At 33.8% G+C, this 24,546-nt stretch overlaps 1 protein-coding gene across 6 annotated transcripts in view; it reads right to left on the reverse strand.

Annotated features, from left to right (window-relative positions):
- The window catches only part of LOC118183188 (zinc finger protein castor homolog 1-like), a 784,355-nt gene that overhangs the window by 30,500 nt on the left and 729,309 nt on the right, over nucleotides 1-24,546 (reverse strand). For 5 of the 6 annotated variants that reach the window (XM_085807761.1, XM_035352641.2, XM_035352642.2 and 2 more), the window contains 4 exons: nucleotides 8,921-9,131; nucleotides 1,448-1,523; nucleotides 1,269-1,356; nucleotides 514-678 (listed from right to left, as the gene is read on the reverse strand). In XM_085807761.1, the coding sequence (XP_085663887.1) occupies nucleotides 514-678; nucleotides 1,269-1,356; nucleotides 1,448-1,523; nucleotides 8,921-9,131 (540 nt within the window). The remainder of the gene's footprint in view (nucleotides 1-513; nucleotides 679-1,268; nucleotides 1,357-1,447; nucleotides 1,524-8,920; nucleotides 9,132-24,546) is intronic. The other variant, XM_035352643.2, reaches the window with a different exon arrangement.

Genomic DNA, 24,546 nt, shown 5'->3' on the forward strand with positions numbered 1-24,546 from the left:
ATTGCAAAATGACTCTCATTTTGTACACTGACTTCTTTTCCTCCGATATACATCGAATCCAAGATCGGATACATCAGGATCTGTCAGATATTTTTGTGTGTAACAAATTGGAAAGCCACCTTTTTGTATGGAATTCTACATCCATAAACCTTGGAGGTTTATAGTTATTTCAATATGCTTTATAAAGCTGACACTATCCTGTTACAACTCATTATTAAGCTTTTTCAAATATGACATGAAAATTAAAATGCTAAAGGTTTTACCATTTGTTTCAGTCCAAATAGATTCACACTTATAAAAAAATAAATTAAAAAAATTAAACTTTCTTTAAAGTATATCTTTAAAGTTCGATAACTTCAATTTAAATTTTCCCCCTTCTCTGCATAGATCACATGGCATAAAATAAAATATGGTCATATTATAGCTGTACGAAATGTATACTGAAAGTCATTTTCATAGGAGGGAAAAAAAAAAAAAAAAAAAAAAGCAAGTAAAAAATTTTAAAATATTAACCTTAAGGCAATGATAATGGGTTTGCTTTCGGTTGTGAGAACAGCCCCTAAATCTGTCTGAGCAATCATCCATAGGACTATAACGCATGAAACCATGTTGAAGCGAATCATCTCTTTTCTTATGCCATTTAAAGTGGCGAATCATTTCTTCTTTCTTTACAAAAACCTAAAAATTTGACAGTGTAATTAGACTTTATAATATCTAATTTCTTATTAAAATTAATCAAACTATAAGTAACATATCTTATTCTTGGGGATAGAAAATGTAATTACCTAATGTTCTCATATCTGATATTTAAAATTTACCATGGCACCTTCTAAGATATACATCATATTTACATTAAATGAAGTTTAAACTATGAAAATTGTATGACAGAGAAACATTCCACTATAACAAAATTTATATATTCTAAACAAAAGCATTCTATTTTTTGTTTAATTCAGTTAAAATCTACAAATATAATAAAACTGTGATGAATAGTAAGAAAAAGTTTCATTACATGACAGGCAGAATAAACTTTTTCAAACACATAAAAATAAACAAGAAAATATGATAATTATGTCTTGCTGAAACAATGAGTACTGAAATTATTTTACCTGCATTTAAATATAAATGAAAGTATACCTTTAAAATTTATTAACTGTCATATCAATAGACATTTAAAAAATGTAAACAACAATGGAATTTATAAAAGATTATTTTACTCATTTTCAAAAGTGCATTTTTTTGGCAGCATTAATAGCAAAGACACTTACTCTCGAATTACAGTCCAAACAATGAAAATGTTCTCGATAATTTAAGTCTTTGCAATAGCTACTGCCACATTCAGTTGCACTGGAAAACCTAAAAAGTAAAATAATTATTATTTACAGCTAAACAACACAACAGGTAAATTTTGAATAACAATGAACACTTTCAGAATGAAAGCACTTACCGTTTGACATATCTGGTATAGTCAACAGGCCCCAATTTATGATGCTGATCCACTTTATATGATGTTGAAATAGTACCTGACATAACATAAATATATATACATATATTATAACAAAGAAAAATTTTAAACAGAAAATACACGTATTACATAAAAACAAATTTGAATAAATATGGTTAATTTAAATTTATTAGCTATTTAATGGAACTCTCACAAAATTTTCTTATTCTTTTATGTGCAACAGATAAAATATGCAATATAACATAAATATAAGACAGGGTTCATACACATTTCTGCACACGGAAATTAAATACTTTTAAGGACCATTAATGAAAAAAAAATTAAGGACCTATGAGCAAAAGGGAACTGAATAAATTCAATTAAAAATATTATCTATGCCTGAATTTCACTTTTGTAACACCATCCTAAAAATAAAATAGATCCCCTAAGTAGTATGCATTATTACTAAACATGAATTAATGAACATAATAAGTTTGAGAATAAAATAAACTGTATGCAATTTATCAAGTAGCATTAAATATTTTACACTTATAATAGTTGGCCATATTTGAAAGAAGATAAGTGGCATTTAAGTTTTACTAACAGTTAGCTTTATGTTGATTTTTTTATGTCTCATTTTGTCACATACTTGGTCAGTCTAGAGGTTTAGTAGCAGGTATTTATGTCAAACTGCATAGGTTAAAATGAGAAGTAAGATCATAACCAGCATGATTCATAACAAAAGACTGAATGTTGTCACTGCTGCTGCTTGTCTAGAGAGAGACCTGCTAATTAAAACAAACCTGAAAGGCCTGATGTAGGCATGGTTGGCAATTTTGAAAGTTAGTTAGGCTCTGTTTGATGCAGTTAGTGTCGTAGCTTTGTGTAAAGTTCGAGGGGTAGTAACCCAGTTAATATACTTTAAGGTTCCAATAGGGCATTAAAGCCCCAGAGGTTATAAGATGTTTTGTATTACATTCACTTCCAAAAGTTAAGCACGGAGAGGAAAATGCTAATTTCCGGAAGCCAATCAGAATTGAAGAGGATGCAATTCACTGCAAAGGTAGATGGAAGTATGCAAATATGTTAGGTAACAGCCAATCGCGCTTTCATGTCAAGAAATATGCAAAAAACGCAGCTCATAAGAAGCCAGCTTTATGAACGGTTACAGAAGTTGATTATAAGTGCTGATAGAAGGTGTTTAAAACTTTCGTACAATCTGTTTTCAAGACATACGTGTTTCTATGACCTTCCAGTAGACGAATGGAAGATTCCGAGCGCTGGGGTGCTGTGGGAGACATTGAAGCAGGACAGTCGATCACAGATGTTGCTCTTTTCTTAAGGCGTTCATCATTCTGTAATTTCACGTTTATGGAAACAATTCCAAACCACACAAACAGTTGTCCGAAGGCCCGTAGCCGGTCGCTTAAGGGTTACAACCCCCCGCGGAAGATCGATATATTGCTATTGTAGCCAAGCGGAATCGCAGAGTGACCTCCACACGTGTGACATCTATGGTTACAGCGTCCATTGGTAAGGCGATATATGCAGTTACTGTACGCCGAAGATGACATATGAGTGGACTGTACGTCCGGGTACCTCGAGTTTGTGTTCCTCTATCCGTCCAATCAAGAGGGGCACGATTACAGTGATGCCGGGAACATGTCAATTGGAATGTGTTTGACTGAGGCAATGTCATGTTTACTGATGAGTCAAGATTTGCTCTGGAGCCAGATGACAAGCGTATAAGGATATGGCGTGAACAACGAATACGCAATCAGTCCCAAAACATCAACGAACATCACGCATTCCAAGGGGGAAGCATTATGGTGTGGACAGGGATTTCATTGGGATACCGCACCGACCTGCAGATCTTTAAACGGGGTTCTTTGATGGCTGTCCGGTATCCAGATGAAGTCCTAGAACCCATTGTGAGATATTACGCTGCAGCAGTTGGCCCTACTTTTGTTTTAATGGACGATAACGCACGCCCCCATAGAGTTGACATCGTCGATGACTACCTGGAGAGTGAAGGGGTTGCGCGTCAGGTAGTCATTATGGATTTACATGACCACTATTAAATTTTATTTTTTAACAAAAAAGCCCTATTAAAATCAAAATCTAATAAAATTTCACAGTTTAAAATACATGTAATTTATGACATTGATTCTTAAATGATATTAGGATAATTACACATTAAAAGCTACAAAACAAGCTTTAAACATTTATTACATTTGTAAACATTTAAACATTTTGTAGTTTTTAAACATTTGTTACAAAACATTTATGTTTTGTAATATTATGTTTTGTTACAACAACACTCAACAAAATATTTATTCGTAATTTTAATTTGAAGCCTTCCCGGACATTTTGGCTAGTTTATATCGAGTTCCTTCTCTTTAAACATATTTTCTAACAATTAAAGATTTGTCTCAATATGCAAACCAATGCTCTCGCTAGTTTCTGCGTGCTTTATCTCCTGAATTGTCAACCTCTCTACAATGTACTTATGAGGGTTTACTTGATTTGGTAAAAGTTATATAGTCCAAAACCCCCCGACAGACATGAAGCATATTATTGCTATGTCTGAAAGTAACTACAATATCAGACAAAGGTTTAACTAAACCTCTTATTTAAAAAGAACTTAGAACATAAAGGCATGTTCTGATGCTAACAAAACCAATTACAGCTCACGGTGACGTAATTAATCAAGAACAGTCAAATTCAAACTAATAATGTGGATTAGTGGTCAAAGATTATACAATTTAATTTTAATTTAATCTGGCTCAGTAACTCTATCATATCAGGAAATAGAAATGGGAAATTATAGTAAGGGCTTAAATCATAAACAATTGGGTAATTTACATAATCATAACTGCATATATCTTTGAAGAATAATTTTCTTTATGTACTCAGTTTCTTTCTTCAACATGTTTCCTTTTCATTTTAGAATTTTTGGATTTAATTAAGGATTTCTGTTATTTTAAAAAATCACTAAATGCATTTAGAATGTTCAGAAAAAGCGGCTAATTTTATTTTACTAATATGAACATTCAGAAGAAATATGAAATATATATGGCAAAAGCCGGTTACAGAGCTGATGTGGCAGAATTTTTAGAATTTAGGAACACACCGAAGGAAATCTAGAAATGGCAAAACTTTTAGAATTTAGAGCAGGCATTGGAAGCAGAATTTAGAAAGGCACTAGGCAGCAGAATTTAGGATCCACAGAGATTGCATCAGGTGGGAAAATGCCTAAGTGCCAGCTATGTGTATGATGCATTAAGACATATTAGATGAATCTTTTAAATTCTAAGTTTTCAATTTCTTTATTAATAAAAACACCCCTTTCTATAATTGCCTGCCCATGTGATAAGATTAGAAGCATTTTCGATATTTTCCATGCTTGTGTCTAGTGAAAAGTAGAGAAAATAAAGGGAAGATAAACATGTTAAGATTCTAGTATCAGAAGTAAAAGATTCAAATATTATGTTTTCATTGTTCTTCCAGACGCTCTCCAAAAAGTAAGAAATTCATTGCAAACTTTCTGTAAAATACATCCACTACGTGTTGATACCATGGAGACACTTTTAATTTTGTCACATATTTCTCGAATCTTCTAGAATCATGGGTCTATAAATCTTGCCTTCAAATCCTTCTAGACTTTCCAAGTTGCAATGTCTAAAATCCTGAAGAAAAATTATCCCTACCAATATCGTAACAGCAAAAAGCCAGAAATATTTTGGACAAAAAAAAAAAAAAAAAAGGAGAAGGAAAAAGTATAAAATTAATTTTATAGAGAAAACTGATGCATATTCTGAGAATTTTGAATATTCTGAGACAATTACATGGAAAAAAACTCTTACTACGACAAAATTAAAAAGAAGACTTTTTAATTAATTACATAACTAATTTTGCTTTTGCTAAGAGCCGTTTCAAAAATTGTGCTTTATAGCATTATACCTTGTTCATTTTTCAGATTCAAAATATTGTATAATAAGTTGCCAAAATGAAACTTTATAATAAGTTGCCAAAATGAAACTTTATTATGACAGCGAAAAATAAAAATGTTTTATTTTAATGTTATTTTTAAATATAATTTCAATATATTACCATTATTTTAATGAAATTAATCAATTTTACGATGTTTTAAAAAAATCATCGAAAAATTCTCAGATCTCGGAATTAAAAAGTTTCTATAGAAACTGATCTTAAAATCGCCAAAATGTTTAAAAGTCGCCAAATTTTGAACAGTTTAATAAAAGAATTCACACCCTCAAAAGCAAAAAGTTGTTTAAGAGCTCTTTATTAGAAAAAATGAATTTCAAAATGCTTATGTTTCACTTCTTGCGTAGAAACTCGAGTATCCCACATTTATATTAGAAATAGAAACAAAAGATAACCATATATACGTCAGTGAATTGCCAAAAATATTCCTCCAAAATGCTAAGTCACACTCAAAATGGCAGTCGTAAAAACAGACAGAAATTTCAGATGATTAAAATTAAGGACCTTCTGCTGATTTCGGCCAAAATTAAGGACTTTTAAAGACCAAAAATCAATTCCAAAAAACCTAAAGACTTTTAAGGACTCTTAAGGACCATACGAACCCTGTAAGAGTGCATTGTCACATAATTCTGCCAAATTTTTGCTAATTGGAATTTAACATGCACATTACATAGTTTGACAAAAGTATAAAAACAACTTTTCCATATAAAACCACCAATTGCTTATGTATGATATAAGATTTTGTGGGTTCTTAATATCTAATTCTCAAAACATTTTTTTGAGTAAAATTATGCTACTGAACCATATGTAGTAAAAGACCGACTATACAGCATTCATCTACGGCAAGCTCAAGTAGAATAATTTAGAATTTTAGAAACAGCCTTCCTCCAAGAAAAGACTTCTAAAACTTTTATAAAGCACGTATAGGATAGTGTAATCAAATAGTGTGATTTAGTGCCTATAATGGGTAAGCATACCATCAGAATATAATTATAAGATCTTCATCTTGTTTTTTATGTAAACCTGATTAAATCTCGATCAGCCGGGTTACTTTTTGTAAAAGAGAATATAAGTTAACTGTTATTTTATTCGTTTTTCCTTCCTATTTCGAAAAAAATGGTTAAATTTTTTATCTGCCTTGTATAGAACAGTATGCAGAGGATTATGTTCAGAGTTATCATATCATGGCATTAAGTAAGGCGTGAGTTAATGGGAACGATACATGATTTTATTTGGAAACGGATAAACAATGATGCAACGCGAAAAATTCTGATAAGCGATTTAATTTTTTATACGCTATACCCGTAACCTGAATCTATTGATTATCTAACCAAATAAAGAATGATCTATTCCTTTAAACTTCTGTCAGAATAATTAATACAAATTTGGCGAAATTGTTGTGAACTTTCATGTTGGATGAGATTTCACAATCCAGTAAGATATTTTACTTCCATACGTACGGTTTGCGAAATAAATCGGCTTTTATATCTAAAACACATTCCCCCTAAAATCTTAAAAGTATTTAAAATAATGTAATCTTCCGATATATTCAAATGGATAAGAAATAAGATGATTGTTTTTATAATTTTAGGCTAGAAATTTCTTCTACTCGTTTGCCTTCTTTACCATGTATTACACTTTTTTATACGCTCAACTGTCCGGATTTTTGACATATCCAATAGTCAGCACTTTCCAAGCTTATAGTCTTACTATAATTCTTATTTTGTATTTTGAGGAAATGTTCCTTTCATCGTTAAATCAGCACAGTTTATTAGCGAGATACTTTTCCACGCTTAAGTGAAGGGAAAATGCAATCATGTAAACCAAAGAGTTGTAACATACAAATTCTTTTTTCGGCACGTCAATTTGAACTGTTTAATGCAAATATCAGTCTGCCGAGTTCATTTTCTCTTTATTTTTTTTCCACTAGGAATTTCTCAAACAAGTTGCATATAAGGAACATACATAAAATTCCCTAACTAATTTACAATCACGATCAAAACAGCCTTGCTAAAATACAGTATCGTATAAACCCCCACCGGAATTTGGATTACATATTTACCTTCACATCACACACGAAGAAATAGAGAATTGAAGCTTGTAGCAATCTTGCTTTTAAGCAAGAAGAAAGGAGATGAGGATTTTGACGAACGCCGTTTCCTCCAGTCCGTGAGGAAATAGAGAATTAAACCAAGATCATAGCCAAAACGAATAAATTTAAATAGCTTAATGGTCTGGCATATTTTCAAAACCAATAATTGCATTTAAGCCTAATTACCAAAATTTTCTCAAAATTTATTTACTTACTTACAATTAAATGTTCATGCGAGAAAAGCAAATTAATAAAAATTGAAATATATATTCCTAATTTAAAACTGCATACCAATAAAAATGATAAAAAAAGGCTTATACGTTATACCACTATATAAGCAATGTATAAGGTATCAATAACAGCAATGAAATACCAAAATGAAAGTCTAAGCTTAATTTTAAATTTCAAAACTCAAATTTGAAATAAAATAATCCGGTACTTTTCCGTTTCGCCGGCGCAAATCTCGCCAAGCAGACTTTATTGGCGACAACACACAGTATATATATATAAAAAAAAATGTTAGCAAATGTTAGTTCTAAGAAATTTTTATTTTGAAGGCATAAAAATTTTAATATCGTTTAAAATTTTCTAAAAAGACAATAAATTTAGAAAAAAACATTAATTTAAGAATTTACTATGCTTTCATGGTACTACATCCTGATTCGCCATTTCATATCACGTGACCCCGAGTGATCTCATCTTACGTAAACTACGCTACAAAAATCTAATTCTCTCGGTAATTATCTAAGGAATTTGAAATATTGAAATACTCAGAAATTATGTGAAACCGCAGTGATTTACTTCGGTAGTGCATTATCATTACAACTGATGAATTTAACCGTTGACTTTGCCTTTTCTATATTTTCGCCTTCAGGTGAGCGGTGTGATTGCATCCTAATTGACTTAATTACCGCGAATGGCCTTAGGGCATAAAATTAAACTATCTGGTTAAAATTCTATGTAATTATATGCCAGTATTGAAAGAATCAATCTGATAAGAAATGGCTGCGACTTGTTTCGAAAATGAAGCGTAAAACGTTACTAGCGAGGAAATTCCGTTTGGCATCGGTTGTACCATTTTTGGCGACTTTACTGCTTGCGCCGGCAAAATAGAAAAGTACCAATATTCCAATCATTTACAAAGTAAATACACCATAATCAAATGAATCCACAGTTAAAGAATAAATGGCATCTTTTGTGAAATATACTTTCTGATTATTAGAATGCCACTTAAAGAGTTTTATATCATAGACTAAATACATCAATAAAAATTATATGCTTTTCTGTATCCTAAATTAAAACATTATAACATTTACTTGCAGGATGTTTTCTCCTTACACATAATGATAAGAATACAGCAACAAATCTGAACTCACTATTATGTAGGGATGACGATACAACTGGAGAAGGAGTTGAACTAACAGATCCTATACCAGATGCTGAATGATGTGGCGAGCTGGATGACATTGAGCTGCTTGGAAGAGCTGGTATACTTGGTATATTATCTGTTGAAAGCTGTTGGGAAGGCAATTTAGAGCTGAGTGCAGCAATGGTAAATATAGTAGCAACATTCTGGGGCAACATAACCTACAACACAATTATTTAATCAAATTACGGCTTGCAAACTATACGGGGGGAAACTTAAACTTTCTTTGAGTACTTTAATTAGAAAAATGGAAATTTTTATCTTTAACATGTATAGAGATATGACACTAATGCTGAATAAAATTTCAAAATATGTTACATTATTATGATAATTATGCTATGATACTATTTACATGAACATTGATTAAATAACATATTATATCATATCAAAAATCTATATGTGTCTCCAAATAAGAAAACTCAGATAAACTGCAGATATAAGAAACATACTGTTTTACAATTAATAATGTATGTCACTCTTATTAGGATAACAATTCCTTCACAATAGATAATGCGCTATACTTTTCTGGGAAGAATAGTGTTGATAATAAGCCTTACCATCTAACTGATATACAGAACAGTTTACATCAATTGAAATTACACACATTTAACTACTCCCAAAATCTGAAAGAAATGCAAAGTTCTCCTGAATTTGTTGCAAAGGTTTTATGTTAGTGATTCAATATCTACGCATAAATCAAGCCTAACCTGAAGGCGCAAGACATAAATTGGTGACATAAAATTTATTCAATACAAAAATTAAATAAATAAATAAAAAATAAAAAAAACTGCAAATAGTTTCAGCATATTGTTTGTTCTTCACTAATTTTTGCTCATTAAAAGTTATATATTATTTGTTATACTGCAACTAGCTTTGATTGCTAGCATGTGTTTCTAAGCTCCGTATACACATTATTAGGTCTTCTACACATATCTATAGATTCCCAAATGCAAGTTTTGCATCTTTCATAACATATGCAAGACACTCTCCCCAAATACCTTCATTTATTTTTTCAGCAGCATCTTTCACCTACATACCATACAAAGTACGATCAAAAAGCATTGGAACTGGTGCCACCTACTCATAGTGGGGGAATGTGTTACAAGTGTAACAATCTAGCTCACTACTTTTTTTTTTTTTTTTTTTTTTTTTTGTGAAGGAACATGAGAAGTGTCTTGTCATCACATTCACTCTGCTGAACTTTAACAGATAATTAACATCAAATTTTGCCAAAAGCTTGGTGATACCTGCATACAGACCTATACATAATTACATAAAATATATGGGGAGGAGCATGTGAGCCATACATGAGGTTATGAATAATTCAAACCTTTGTGATACCTTTATCCAGCAAAAGTGGGGAAAAACATCAAAGATGTGGGTTCGAGGTGAGCAAAAATTTGCCGCCCAGTCGGTATAATGGTTAGTGATGCTCAATGCCGAACTGATAGGTCCGAATTCGAATCCCAGAGAAGGCATGGATGTTTTCGTTTATTTTATTTGATTACGGCAAGGCACTTGAGGGCTATCTGCCTAAGGAGGAGTTTGTGGGAGATTTTGTACAGAAAACTGGCCCATATTTACATTACACATCCCGGAGAGGCATGGATGCTAACCGCATAGTATATGGCAAGAGACAAATCAAAATATACGGCACGCCGAAAGTTCTCTCGAGAAGTTGATGGTACGGGAATAAGGGTGGCAGAACCTTGGACCCCCTGACAGTTCCCCTCGAAATAGGGGGGAGAAGCTTAATAGTTAGCTAGGTTCGGCAATACCTCACCTATGTACTAGAGGTGCTGGTCTAGCTTCTACCTGCACTGTAAAACCGTAGCATTGCCACTCACGAAATAGCTGAACAAAGAGCTTAACGTAAGTTACGATTCAATTCAGTCCATTCTTACTAAAGATTTACGACTTGTGGGTGAACTTAAGAATCGTTACACAATAAATTAAAGCCTAAAGAGTAGTGCTAAACTAGCACTTTAAGTTAAGGGTAACTAGGTTGACTCAGCAACCTACTCGACGTGATAATTATTTAAATGGCCAAAAAGTCGTATCAGCAACTCCTCGTAACAACAAGGACAGATTCGCAACGTGCACTGGCTAGCGAAAACACGCTCTGAATAAACTCCAAGATTCACCCGTTTAAATATTCACCTCACTTAATTTTAAATTTTCAGCCTGGCGAGGAAATGCGAGGGGAAGTTGAGGAGTTCAGAAAAGATAACAAAAGCTTAACTAATTAGTTAACTGAACTAAGGGAAACTCTACATTAGCACGAAGAACAAAATATGGTATGAAAAAGTAAGGCTCAAATGACCGTAAATAGTATTAGTAAAGCCTCTGTTCTTTAAAAAAATTAATATGATGCTTCTTGATTTTTGAAACGTGTTAATTTTGAACGATTTTAAATGAAAGTTAAACGTTTTCACCAGTCAATTAATTCTAATAAATTACAAACATTTAGCAATAATATTTTTACTTCCAATTTGAAATTTCATGAATCATCTATTAAAATTTCCTTAAACTGACCCCTTCGGTCAGTCTGAAACATTTTGATTAATTTTCTATACGTTTCCATAACAGTAACTTCTTAATACTTTGCAGGCAGAAGACTGTGATTAGAGTCCAGAAAAGAACAAACTTTAAAAGAAGGAGATTGTGATCTCAGTTGCAGATGACTTGACTATCATCACAGTCCAAACAAAACAAATTTTGAAAGTAGAAGACTGTGATCTCAGTTCCATATTAGATAACAGTGAAACACTATGGTCTGTTGCTTTACAAGAAGCTGCGATTTATTTTGCAGTTTTACCCATTCTGAAAATCGCTTTGCATGATTCCCACACCGATGCACAACATAAAATAGTTCTGATAAATTATCAGATTATTCTTAAAGTGATAGTGAACTTCCAGATAGTAACAGCAATTTAACAATATTTAGCAATTTAACAATTCCAGATAGTAACAGAAAAAAAAAAAAAAAAAAAAAGTGATATTTTTCAAATGAAAAACTGCAGATGAAAATAATTCAAACATTGAAGATAAATTGGACTGGTGTGAAACTGACGGAAACCCAAATCTCGAAATGTTTGTTGGTGAAACGGGTATAAAAGAGTTTTAGTCTGAATCCACATATAATTTCGACGTAGATAAACTCTTTATAGGTGATTATTTTTTTTAACTATGCAATCAAATAAATACTATAACCAAAATGCTGATAAATTTTAACATGATTAACAAGGGCAATAACTGGGTAACAATAACTAGATTTGCCTACTACACGTTCAAAAATCACACATGCCTGTGGAGCATGTCAAACTACGAATACATTCAACTACAAAACCTTGAACTGGCCATTATCAGTTACATTTTCGCATCTTATTCTATTAATCCCATATTTAGTAGCATCTGTCAAAAACAGTTGGTGTTTCTCTTTTGTTAATACGAAGCAATCATCTACTGGAAGGCCACATGAAATTGGGGTAACCTGGAAATCCCCATGTGATTATTTATGTTACGTTCTAAAATTTCACAATTTAGTTTTCAGATTGCATAGATGGCGACTGTATGATTACTTATAGCTTATCAAAAATATCACTGAAGTGAAAAATAACTGATTATGAGAAAGAAATACGATGATTGAGAATGCTACTAGATATGGCGATGATATCACATGAAGTAAGAGAATCAACTACTAAATATGAGTCGCATTTTAAATTTGTTCGTAAATACATTAATTTATAACAATCGCAACTGTAATAGTGAATGTGAACTTGAACTTTTTTTAAAAGTGACATTTTAGAACTTAATCTATTATGAAAGAAAATGATTTGGAAAAAGATAAATACAACCTAAAAGTAAGAATAGATACAGGGAACATAAAAGAACTTCCCCAATATATGAACACCTAGCGGCCTACCTACTCAACCAACAGCAATGAAATCTAAGCTATCGTTATTTCAAGGTATGCTCTCGAGACTGTGATGATTTAAAATAATACGGCTCTCGAATTACGGTTACAGTGAAAAGATTTCGAAATTTTCGAATGGCAGCACCCTTTTTTTTCCTGCAAAAATTGGTCAGCACACTGAAAAATCATAAACAGCACTGGAACGATAGACGTATGACGAAAATGCCGGCTAAGACGTTTGCAAAATTATAAACAGCATTGTAAAGGACCAGTGACAACACAATAGAAGACAGGGTAATAACGTTCTATTGAATTACAAGTTTTTAAAGTGTAAAACATTTCGAAATCTCTCGTAACTTTGCAGTTTCGTGGTCACTGCGATCAATCGACATCACTCCGACAGATTTCTGGTTCTGGGGTTATCTGAAACCTACAAATCAAACCCACATTTGTCAAAATTGAAAGAACTCATAAAACGTGAAATTAATACAGGTTTCTACTGGGATGTTACGTTATTCACTGTTGTCAACAGTCTCCCGTATGCAATGCGTTATCATCTGAGAAGGAGGCCCTCTCCTATTTTGTGTTGTCATTGGCCCTTTCCAATGCCTTTTCTTTGCAAATATTTTACGCCAGCAATTTTCATTATATGTGTATCATCCCAACGACATTTATAGTTTTTCAATGCACCTATTCATTTTCACAGAAAAGAAAAGGGTCTCGCCTTTTGAAAACTTGAAAAATTTTTTCGCTGTAACCGTAATTGTGAGAGCTCTATCGTTTTCAATCAATCACAATCTCGAGCACATATCATCAAACAACAATATTTGAAATTTCATTTTGATTGGTTGAGCGGATAGGCTGTTAGGGGTACATATATCAGAGACGTCTTTTTTTTATGACCACCCTGAATATCCTCAAGCAATTTCCAACATCTATATTTGTTGCTTCAGATATAACAGAGCTTCTCTAAACAGGGAATGTTTTACTAATGTTAACGTTTTAAATAATACTGCAAAATATATCAATATTTTGAGAAAATATCTGCAGATTTTTAACAAAATTTGAATGTTAGAAACACAGATAAAATGAAGATGAGACCATTGTTTAAACTTTTAAATTTTATGTCCTCAACATAAACCATTTGATACTGATGCAAAATATTTGTGAGGCAATTAGGTGCTGCAAATGAGTTTACCAAAGCAGTTGCTAAAGAGAAGCATGATAAATGATTGACAATGGTATTAGAAAAACAAACTTGGTAAAAAACAGTGCAATTTGTGCTAAATATAGAGACAAGACACCATGACCATGAGACTACGACAACATTTCAAAGCCTATTTGTTAAAAAAAGAAAGAAAGAACCTTGATTCTATGCAATTACTATTTCACTCCCTGCCGTTCTCTCATCAAATATGAAAAATCAAAAGCAGGTTCTCAATAAATTTTGCTTTTTTATTACAGACAGTGAAAGAATGACGTTGAAGTTTAAAGCAAAATACCGTTTGACGTATTTGGAGAAGATGACAGAATGCCAATACCAAAAGTGGTTCGCAGAATTTCGTTCCAAAAATTTAGGTATTGATTTCGGCACCATGTTCTGGAAGGCACGATGAAGACAAAATAAAAGTACTGATTGGAGCAAACGGCTGAATAAGAATAAAAAAATCGCTAAGCGATTACGAAATGAACCCTTTATGATAACATGAAATGACTTGATTTAATTTTAGAGCTCGATATATGGGTTCCACGTGTTCTCAACGCCCGTCCCATTGCTGCTGGGACTGGCTTCTCAAAAAGCAAAAAGGAGAAAAAAGACCCATTTTTCAAGCGAATTATAACACTGGTAACAAGATTGTGATTGTTTACAAACAATGTCAAATTGCAAGCGATAATGCAGCAGAAGACGGTTATAAGCACTTCGAAAGTTGATATTCATAAAAAAAAAAGGTGATGCTCTCTTATTTGGTGAGATTTTAAAGATTTTTTTAAAAAACTTCAGACAATTTTACACTGATTCGAAAAAGTCCAATCATTGAGTAATACTATCACACATAGAAGTCTAGAATCGACCAACAGAACAAAGTATAGTGTTTCACCACTATGATGCCAGATCTCACACAGGATTAGTAAGCTGTCAGAAGCTGTTACAACGTAGATGGGATGCACCACCAACAGGGCCAGTGCAGTCGCACCAGACGGCAGAATTTAGGGAGGTGCAGGGCAACCGGATTTATAACCCGCTGAGATTGTACTGGGTGGCAAAAATGTCTATCGCCGGCACTGTCCATACCTCGGAATATCACTTCTTCCGTTATTTACAAAATTATTTAAACAGCAAAACATTTACTTAAATGGGGACGTCAAAAATTACTTAGATCAGGTTTTTGTAAGCAATGATGAGAACTTTTATGAATGTAAAATCAATCTCACTACAACCAGAAAGATAGCAAAAGGTATTGGACCAAAAGGATCAATACATCATTCAATAAAATATTTGTATACTACAAAAATTTCTTTTTTTCTGTGGGAAGGACGAAATTATTTTTCGAACAATTCAAAATTTTGAATACCATTTACATGATTGTAGTGATAGAATGGTTTGATGTACAAACTAAAAACAATAATATAATATGTACTCAATGCTAATGTCTACCTTATTTTTTAAATAAAATCACAAGAACATTGACTTGGGCACCAGTTCTTTTTTTATTCGTACAGTTCACAAGTTTAAATAATTAACAAGAGCAAAAAAAAAAAAAAAAAAAAAAAAAAACTAAAAAGCAAAGTTAACAGGTAGAAAAGCTAGTTTTGCAAAGAATTCTTGCACAGTACGCTTTATAATGAAATAGACCCAGTTATGGGGCTTTTGGTCCATCAGATTTTAGTCTTTCACTATTACTTGTTAAAAGAGCATTTTCTAAATCTTAAGCAGATACACATTCGGAGCTTCTTAGTTTTCGGGATAAATCATAATTCTAGCCGGGGCGCACCGGAGCCCTAAATCAGAAGGCTCCGGCGCTTTTTTTATGTATCTGAACAACAATTTCAGTAAAAATTTGATCTCGAAAATTTTATTTTTTGCAATAAAATTATATTACAAATCGCTTATTAAATTTTAATTTATCTCTTTACATTTTATTTAATTTTAATTATTTAATTACTTTGATATTTAATTATTTTAATAATAATGATTAATTTTATTTAATTAAATAATAATTGACAAATATTAATTATTAATATTAATTAAATAATAATTCGTACTAATTAACTATTTAATTTTTAAATTATTAATGATTTTAATAACTATTTTATATACACTCTTTTGCAAAAAAATCGAAGCACCATGAAGGAAGTGCTTGTTTTTGATGAAATTGAATATGCGTATAGCTCATACACAGATAATAAAATGATTAAAAAATCAATATCATAGAACCTGTTCACGGCTCACAATCACCCATTGAGTGTTCAAATTAGTAGTTGGTCAAACCGCCCCTGGCGACAATGCACGCTTGAATTCGTCGAGGCAAGGAACGGTAGAGGTTCCTAAGGTCATCCTGCGACACATTCTGACAGGCGTTCATCAGTTTTCGTTCCAGATCTGCGATATTTTGTCGTGCTCGAATCTCGCGGCCTACCATGTCCCAGACATGTTTAATTGGTGAAAGGACTGGTGACCTTGCTGGACAAGGAAGAGTATCAACCGCACGGACAGTCCAGAGATATGCGAGCGGTATGTGGCCTGGCATTATCTTGTTGGAAAATGACCCCAGGATGACGTGCCATGAAGGGTAATGCAACCGGTCGCAGATATGGTATCAACATATCGTTGAGCTGTTAAAGATATACGAAGGAAGACTAAAGATAACCTGCTGTTATACGAAATAGCATCCCACACCATCACACCAGGGGCTGTATGCCTTTGCAAAACAAAGACCGATTGGGACCGCTGGTCTCGTTTTCTCCAAACACGAACACGGCGGTCATCTGCTTCAAGAGTGAAGCGGGATTCATAGCTGAACGCTATACGATGCCAGTCTACCTCCTGTCGGTTGTAGTTTCGGGGCTTCCTTCGTGCTTTGGGCCAATAAAGGCTGCAATTACGGAGGAGTTTCCAGACACTTCGCAGAGTACCCTTGGCCATTTTCCATCTTTGGTCAGTAACTTGAGTCTTTTTCTGTCACCCATAGCTACTCTTGTGGTACTGAAATGTGGTCCTCGTTTGAGCCTTTTTGTAGGAGGATTGTTTTCTGTGATTGGACTAGGTTTAAGTTGTTTTGCTAAATGTGCTAGCTTCCTAGTTTTCAGTTACGGAGTTGTGGTCGGGATCGGTTCCAGTTTAGTAGTTGCAAGTTTGCTCTCCCAAATTGCAGCTTTGTTTACCACCCGCAAGCCTTTAGCTTTTGCCTTGTATATGTGCGGAGAGTACGGGGGCATTTGTGCTTCCTTTTCTAATCGATTTTCTTTTAGGTGAGTACGGGTGGCGCATGGTTGATGGCAGCCATGATGATCGGCTGCGACACCACTCCAGACGACTCCGCCGATGTTGTGGGGTCAAATGCAAGCGTCTTAAAAGCCTCTGTGAGCGTAATCCCGCTTCAGAAAAGCGCCGTGAGATGGTGGACAGTACCACAGGAGGCATAGACGTGGCTGTAGTGCGTTGACTAGTCGACAATGATACCGTTGGAGCGGTTCGGGCCTGGCGAACAATCATTCTATCTTGCCTCGCATTTGTGCTCCTTGGCCTTCCAGAGCCTTCATTTTGTTGGCAATTTCCTTGTAACAACCATTGCCGCCAACGTCTTTGCACAGCAATGTCTGTACGCTGCAGGTGGCGGCCTAAAGCTCGGTATGACAACCCAGCTTCACGCAACCCTACAATGCGACCACGTTTGAAGTCATTCATTTGTCTGTAAGGTCTTCGATATCGTCGTAATGGCATCTTGAGTTGTTTCTTTACGGAATTACAATGGCAGCAACAAAAAAAGATAAATTTTTCGCCTCTGTTACTAGTTTTAAATTTTGCGAATTGCGTACTAAAAATGCGCATTATGATCGCAATTCGTGTTCAACTGCCTTGAAACTTTGATCATTTGCATGTTCTATCAAGATGTTTTTGCACACCAAATTTCGTCACGATCGCAAAAGTCCTTCTTGGTGCTTCGATTTTTTTTGCAAAAGAGTGTATTTACTTTTGCTCCTCTTTGCTGACGGTCTTCCAGACGGCTTTTAATTTTAGAAATTAAGCCCATTACATTCTAATAAACATTACTTTCTAATAAAACAATTACTGATCAAGCTGATTTTTTAAAAAAATTTTCTTATATCGTACTAAAAATACCCACAAATACCAAGAAGCTGGATTAACCATCAATAAAAATAGACACGTGTTTAGGGCATTGCATGAAAAAAAAAAAAAAAAAGTATCCATTGCCATTTTTACAATGGAATGGTGCAGTTAAACCAAGACCGAGAGAGTGGGAGAAAAATAGGAATAAATTTATATGAAGGCTCGTTTAAATGCTAAGGGCCTCAAAACGTCTTAATCTAGCCTTGCCAAAGGCCCATACCACAATCTCTACTAGAGATAGCATTCTCTATCAAGGCCCACACCACAGTCATTCTCAGGGCCTATATATTCACTCTGTGGCACTGTGAATACTTCAAATTGCATTGAGATTAAACAGATCTGTGATGTTATGCAATCATCCAGTATGTATGTGTGTGTGATTATGGCAAAGCCTCAAGGGCTATCCGCCTAAGAAGAGGGACGCCTTCATGGAGAACTTTCTAAGGGAAACTGGCTCGTATACACGTTACACATGGGGAAAACCACGAAAATGCCCATGCAGCCAGCCACTTCGCGGGATTCGAACCGAACTACCAGTGTTCAGCGACTTTACCGCTCGGCCGCTGGTGGGCAATCCAGCATGACCTAATGTGTTATTATCTAATGTGCATGTTTCATGATATTAAAAGGCACCGTTAAGACAATATTCATATGTTTTAAAATTCTAAAAGAAGCAATAAAGTAGTCTATTCTCTTCCAATTATGAATAATATCAGCCTAGGCAAATATTCAAAGCTTTTACACATGCCTATCATGGACTCTCATGTAAGAGATTTCAGGCATTTTTTTAAACTTTAGACATGAATATTAATGCCTACTTCCTTTTAATTCCTTTATATTGACAAAGATTTTGACAATCCTGACAAGATTTGGTATAATAATGACTACTTCCCTAACCTTACAAAGCGTCTGAGAGACACATAATTTAAATGTACTTTCCTTTTTTCAACTATCCCCAAACATGCTAATTCATTGTTTAATCCTTTTAAAGCTATTATTTGGGGAATAAATAACAGTTTTTGCCAGTGTGGTTTTTAACATACAGGGTGATTATAATTAAAGTTTAAGTTTCAAAACGCTATAAAAAAAGAACCACTGATGAAAATGATGTGAAATTTGAAAGGAATGTTATTGAAGAAGGCGGAACGAGTATGGCAGAAGAAAAAATTTAGTTTCAAAAGTTAGCAACAGATGGCGCTGTAAGCGGCAGAATCACGACGAGAAACGAGAAATGTTTCGTAAAACAACGGCTAAGGTGGAAGTTACACATTAAAACGCATTGACAAATTAGAATTGTTGAATAATTTTATTTGCATGACTGTACATAACACATCGGAAGGGACAAATCGGTGGGTTTCAAGAGTTTTGCGGCGGCATACCGCATAAGAACCATTCATCAAAGAAGTTCGGAACTGTCGCAAAACATGTTCAATATGGTGTCCACCGTTGTGTGCAACAAGTTGAAAGCGACAAACAGCATGTTCCACAACGGATCGCAGTGTCACCGGGGTGATGTTCAGAATGTTTTGCGAAATGCGTGCCTTTAATTCCGCTAAATTTGCAATTGGAGCATGGAACACAACATCCTTCAGATATCCCCACAGCCAGAAATCACACGGAGTAAGATCAGGCGATCGGGACGGCCAGACTGTAGGGAAATGACGGCTGATAATTCGAGCATTTCCGAAATGGTGCCTCAGCAGCTGCTTCACGGGATATGCAATGTGCGGAGGAGCGCCATCTTGCATAAAAATGATTTCATTCACACATCCACGCTGTTGCAGAGCTGGAATCACGTGGTTGCGCAAAAGAGACGCATACCTCTCACCAGTGACGATTGCGGTAACAGGACCGGAAGCACCCGTCTGCTCGAAAAAATATGGTTGTATGATGACTAATGCCGTAAAGCCACACCATACCGTGACCTTTTCAGGATGAAGTGGTACGGGGTGCGTTGCCAGTGGATTTTCTGTTGCCCATATTCGACAATTCTGGGTATTCACGTATCCTGTCATATGGAAATGGGCTTATGGTCATATGGTCATATGGAAAGTGGATAATGAATGGCCGTGGAAAATTTCCAACGTCTCCCTAGCTGTCAGGTCAGAAGGAAGCAACTCCTGCACATGGCCAATTTTGTACGGATAGCATTGCAGGATGTTTCGTACCTGTCGTTTCGAATTTTTGCATCATTTTCTTTAGACCTACGACACTCATTGGACCAACGCCTTCTTTTATACCCTTCAGTGTCCTGAATTTTTGCAGAGCTACTCTTGCACAATCATCATTCTTGTAATACAGCTTTACCAGCAGAGCGCGGTCCTGCAGTGAAACACCCATGGCGAATGCCTGAGTCGCGAAATGAGGAACAGCCTGGTACCTGGCAGCTTTATAACACTGAAATTTAACTAACATTTTAATTTACGTCTTCTTCCGCTTGCAGCGCCATCTGTTGCTAACTTTTGAAACTAAATTTTTTCTTCTGCCATACGCTTTCCGCCTTCTTCAATAACATTCCTTTCAAATTTGACGTCATTTTCATAAGTGGTTCTTTTTTTATAGCGTTTTGAAACTTAAACTTTAATTATAATCACCCTGTATAGTGGCAAAACTTAGAAGAGTTAAAATTTTATACCCCCAGAATACAAATTCTAGGTCAGGAAAACAGAAATAAATCTTTCACAGCTAACTAATTTTTATCATTCTTTTAATGTTACCTCTACTAAAATAAGGCAAAAAATTTCTTCATTTGGTTATCTGGATTTCTTTGATGCCTTTCAAGTTACGCACTGGTCAAAATTATCAACTTCAATTACTAACTTTGAAACCTCTAAATGACAAAGCCTAAGTACAGTATAGTATTTATTACCTAACTTTATACAATTATTTACTTTGTCTTCAAAAACTTAAGCTACTTACAAAAAGAAAAAGACAAAATATTTTAAATGACATGGTAATATGCTCATAGTAGAAACAACTCTCACACAATCAAGTTACTTAAAGAGGGCTAATCTCAACCTAATTTTCCTTCAGATTTTTAAGAAACTAATCTAATAGTTTTTTAATCCTTTCCTTGATTTGCTCAACAGATGGTGCAACATTTGTTACTTTCTTTTTATTGTATATTTAATTTATTTCGACAATTCAAATGCTGTATTTCTGACAATGTCATTGAAGAGTATTGCTTCCTGGTTTTAATTTTTAAAATTAGAATTACGGAAGCCCTATGGAAGGCTGCCAGGAAACACAAATATAATTTAAAAAATAAAAAATTAATAATTAAATTATAATGCAAAGATATAAATAAAAAATAAATTAAATTAATGATAAATAGTTAAATATTAAAATACTGGAGCATATCTTATTTGGGACTCTGGCTAGAACTGCAGTTTCCCTCAATAACTGACAAGGAATACAGACGGGCTCTGACTAACTACTTCTAAGGCCATGACTGCTTCTTTAAAAGAAGGGGACACCCTGTCAGTCTCACTAAAATGCAGAAATTTTACAGGATGTTAATGTTAATTTAACATTTAATTTTGCTTAATTTCAGATTTAATCCTTCTAATTTTGCCCCTGATTACATATCACTTTCACAAACACTCACTAACTACCTTCATAATAATGCCTCAGTTGTGACAACACCTTTATGAAGATCAGTTTTTAACTCAAAACCTAGACCTTGTACAGTGGTACTAAAATCATTAAGTACATTGTGTTTGTCTAGCAGTATAAATCAAAAACTTAGCTATGTTGGTTGCAAAGATTTTGGTTCAGAGAACTTCCTTTTAAGATATTTTATACAATATAATGTGACATCCTTTTCATAAAATTCTTTATTATGAGAATAAAATTACTTATGTTTGACAACAAAAAGGCTAATTTTAAAAATAAATATTTAATAGATGCCATAATGTGGTTTCATGAAAAAAGGCCATTTCAAAAATGCCTACAGAAAAAAAAAAAAAAAATCCTCACAAATGCCCACAAAATGAAAATCCACAGTGATAAAACTCATATGAATATGTATATGTATGTACTTACACAGAAAGAAGTGCATGGAGAATTAACCAATATGGCATTAAGTATTTTGAATAGCATATTTGCACGTATTGTTAAGCAATATTATTTTAATAGTAATGTACTAACAGGTGTTAATTTATAATAATTTAGTTTTGCAAAGTACAAACAAGTGTAGCTGATAAGAATTTAGTTCATTGTGAACTAATATGCTTTTACATAATTCAGCATCATTTATAAAATGAATGGTATTTAAATCACAGATTTGATTTTTAATGAATTATTGATAATACATGCATACTCATACGTCTCGAAGCATTATATTTTATCTAAGATTCACTTAAAAATTTAAATTTATGCAATTTTATCTGGAAATATTTACAACTAAAATAATTAAAATCTAAAAAACTTGAGAAATTTTCATGGGGAGAAAAGGAATGGATTATTTAAATTATGGCTAAGCATGCAAGTGTTACCTGCCTAGGCAGGGATGCCTTCATGGAGAGTTTTCAAAGGGATGCTGGTTCATATTTAAGTTACACATGGGAAAAATTATGAAAACTTCCATACAGGTAGCCATTTCTCTGGAATATGATCCTAGGTCAAGCTCAGGGCTGAACCCAAAACCAGTGTATCCGATGGCAGCAGAATTTCGAGTTGAAGAGTTGCATGATGTGACAAAAAGGTCCCCTGGTCAAACTACCATTATTCAGCAATTTTACTGTTCAGTCACTGGTAAGCTGGGGGGGGGGAGAAAGATAGTACTTCTGTGTTATAACAGAAGTTTTATCTTTCTCCCAAGAAAGAGGAATTTGTGCACTTCAAGCTTGGTAAGAAATAGATGTTTACTGATATACATAAGCAATTCACTCAATGTCTATAGTTAACAATCAGCACTTGCTACATCATACATGTGCACATAGATTATATATTTTTTCCCAGCTAGTGAAATTTTTCTTACTTCAGCATTACTAAATATTTAATATGCTCACTACCAACATGTGACCATCTTACAAAAACAATAGTATATTTTTTATAATAATACTCAAAACTAATTCCACATGAGAACATGTTCTGATCAAAAATATGACTACCATCCCAAACTGACTATATCTGGGACACAGGTTTATGAATAGTTCATTTTCTTAAATGGACCAACTGTCTCATATATGGGACATTTCTTATCACACAGACCACATACAAGCATCAATTTTGAAATGAATCTGTCGAGGAAAAAACATATTTGAAGTGAAAAAAAAAATTTTTTTATTACAATAAACATGAACTAAAAAAGGAACATCAAACAATTCACTAATAATTATAAAGCAAAACTTAATGAGTAATATTATGATATAGAGCAAAATATTTACCTGATCAATACACAACAATGGTCACTTATACATTTGATTTGTAAATGTAATATAACCTATAAACAACCTGAGAACACGTGTCACGAATATGAGTCTTTCTGCAGATAACTGCTTAATATAAGTAAAGCTGTTATGGACATCACCAGGAAATTATAAAGGGATTATGCCTCTATCACCATCCCACATTGAAGTTCGAAGTCTGCCTGAGAAAACCATATGGCTCATATATGAGATAGTCAATAGCAAATGTGTTAATATGCTTTATTTTCCATCTTCTATCTTACAGGAATCAGTAAAATGGTGAAACAAAAGGCACAGGGCATGTGGCTCTCAGCATCTGGAGTCCTACCTAGCACAGTTTACTCTTAAGTATTACACTGGCCATGGTAATGTGTTTGACACAGTATTAGCAGTAACTGCTGAACCATGGCTATCAAGAAATTTCAGTTTAAAATGAATTTCAGGTATGCTTCTATACAAAATTGAATTAAAGAATAATAAATACATATTTATATTAAACAAGTTATGTACCGTACACACTGAATTAATTATTTGTGCATATAGGTAACTGTCTCTTTCTCGAAAATCACTAAGGCACAGAAGTACCAGGAAATGGACTCATACTTATGTTACACATGGGAACATCATGAAAAATCCCATGCAGTCAGTTTCTTCATCAAGATGTGAACCTGGGTGTAAAGTACTAGTGTTTAGTGATATTACAGTGATCCCACCTCCTGATGGGGTCAGGAGGAAAGAAGGATTTTTACAGATACTTTCTAAATTGTTAATATTGATATCTATACTAAAAGTATCTATTTAACTTGTTAATACATCATGTATGTACAGTACACATAAACACATACTATAATAATTTGGAAGTCAAACAACAAAAATCAGCGTTATATTTGCAAATTTTC

The sequence above is a fragment of the Stegodyphus dumicola genome, chromosome X1, assembly GCF_044657685.1.
Source record: "Stegodyphus dumicola isolate Sdum_Otavi_A_Nest chromosome X1, ASM4465768v1".
Lineage (NCBI taxonomy): Eukaryota > Metazoa > Arthropoda > Arachnida > Araneae > Eresidae > Stegodyphus > Stegodyphus dumicola.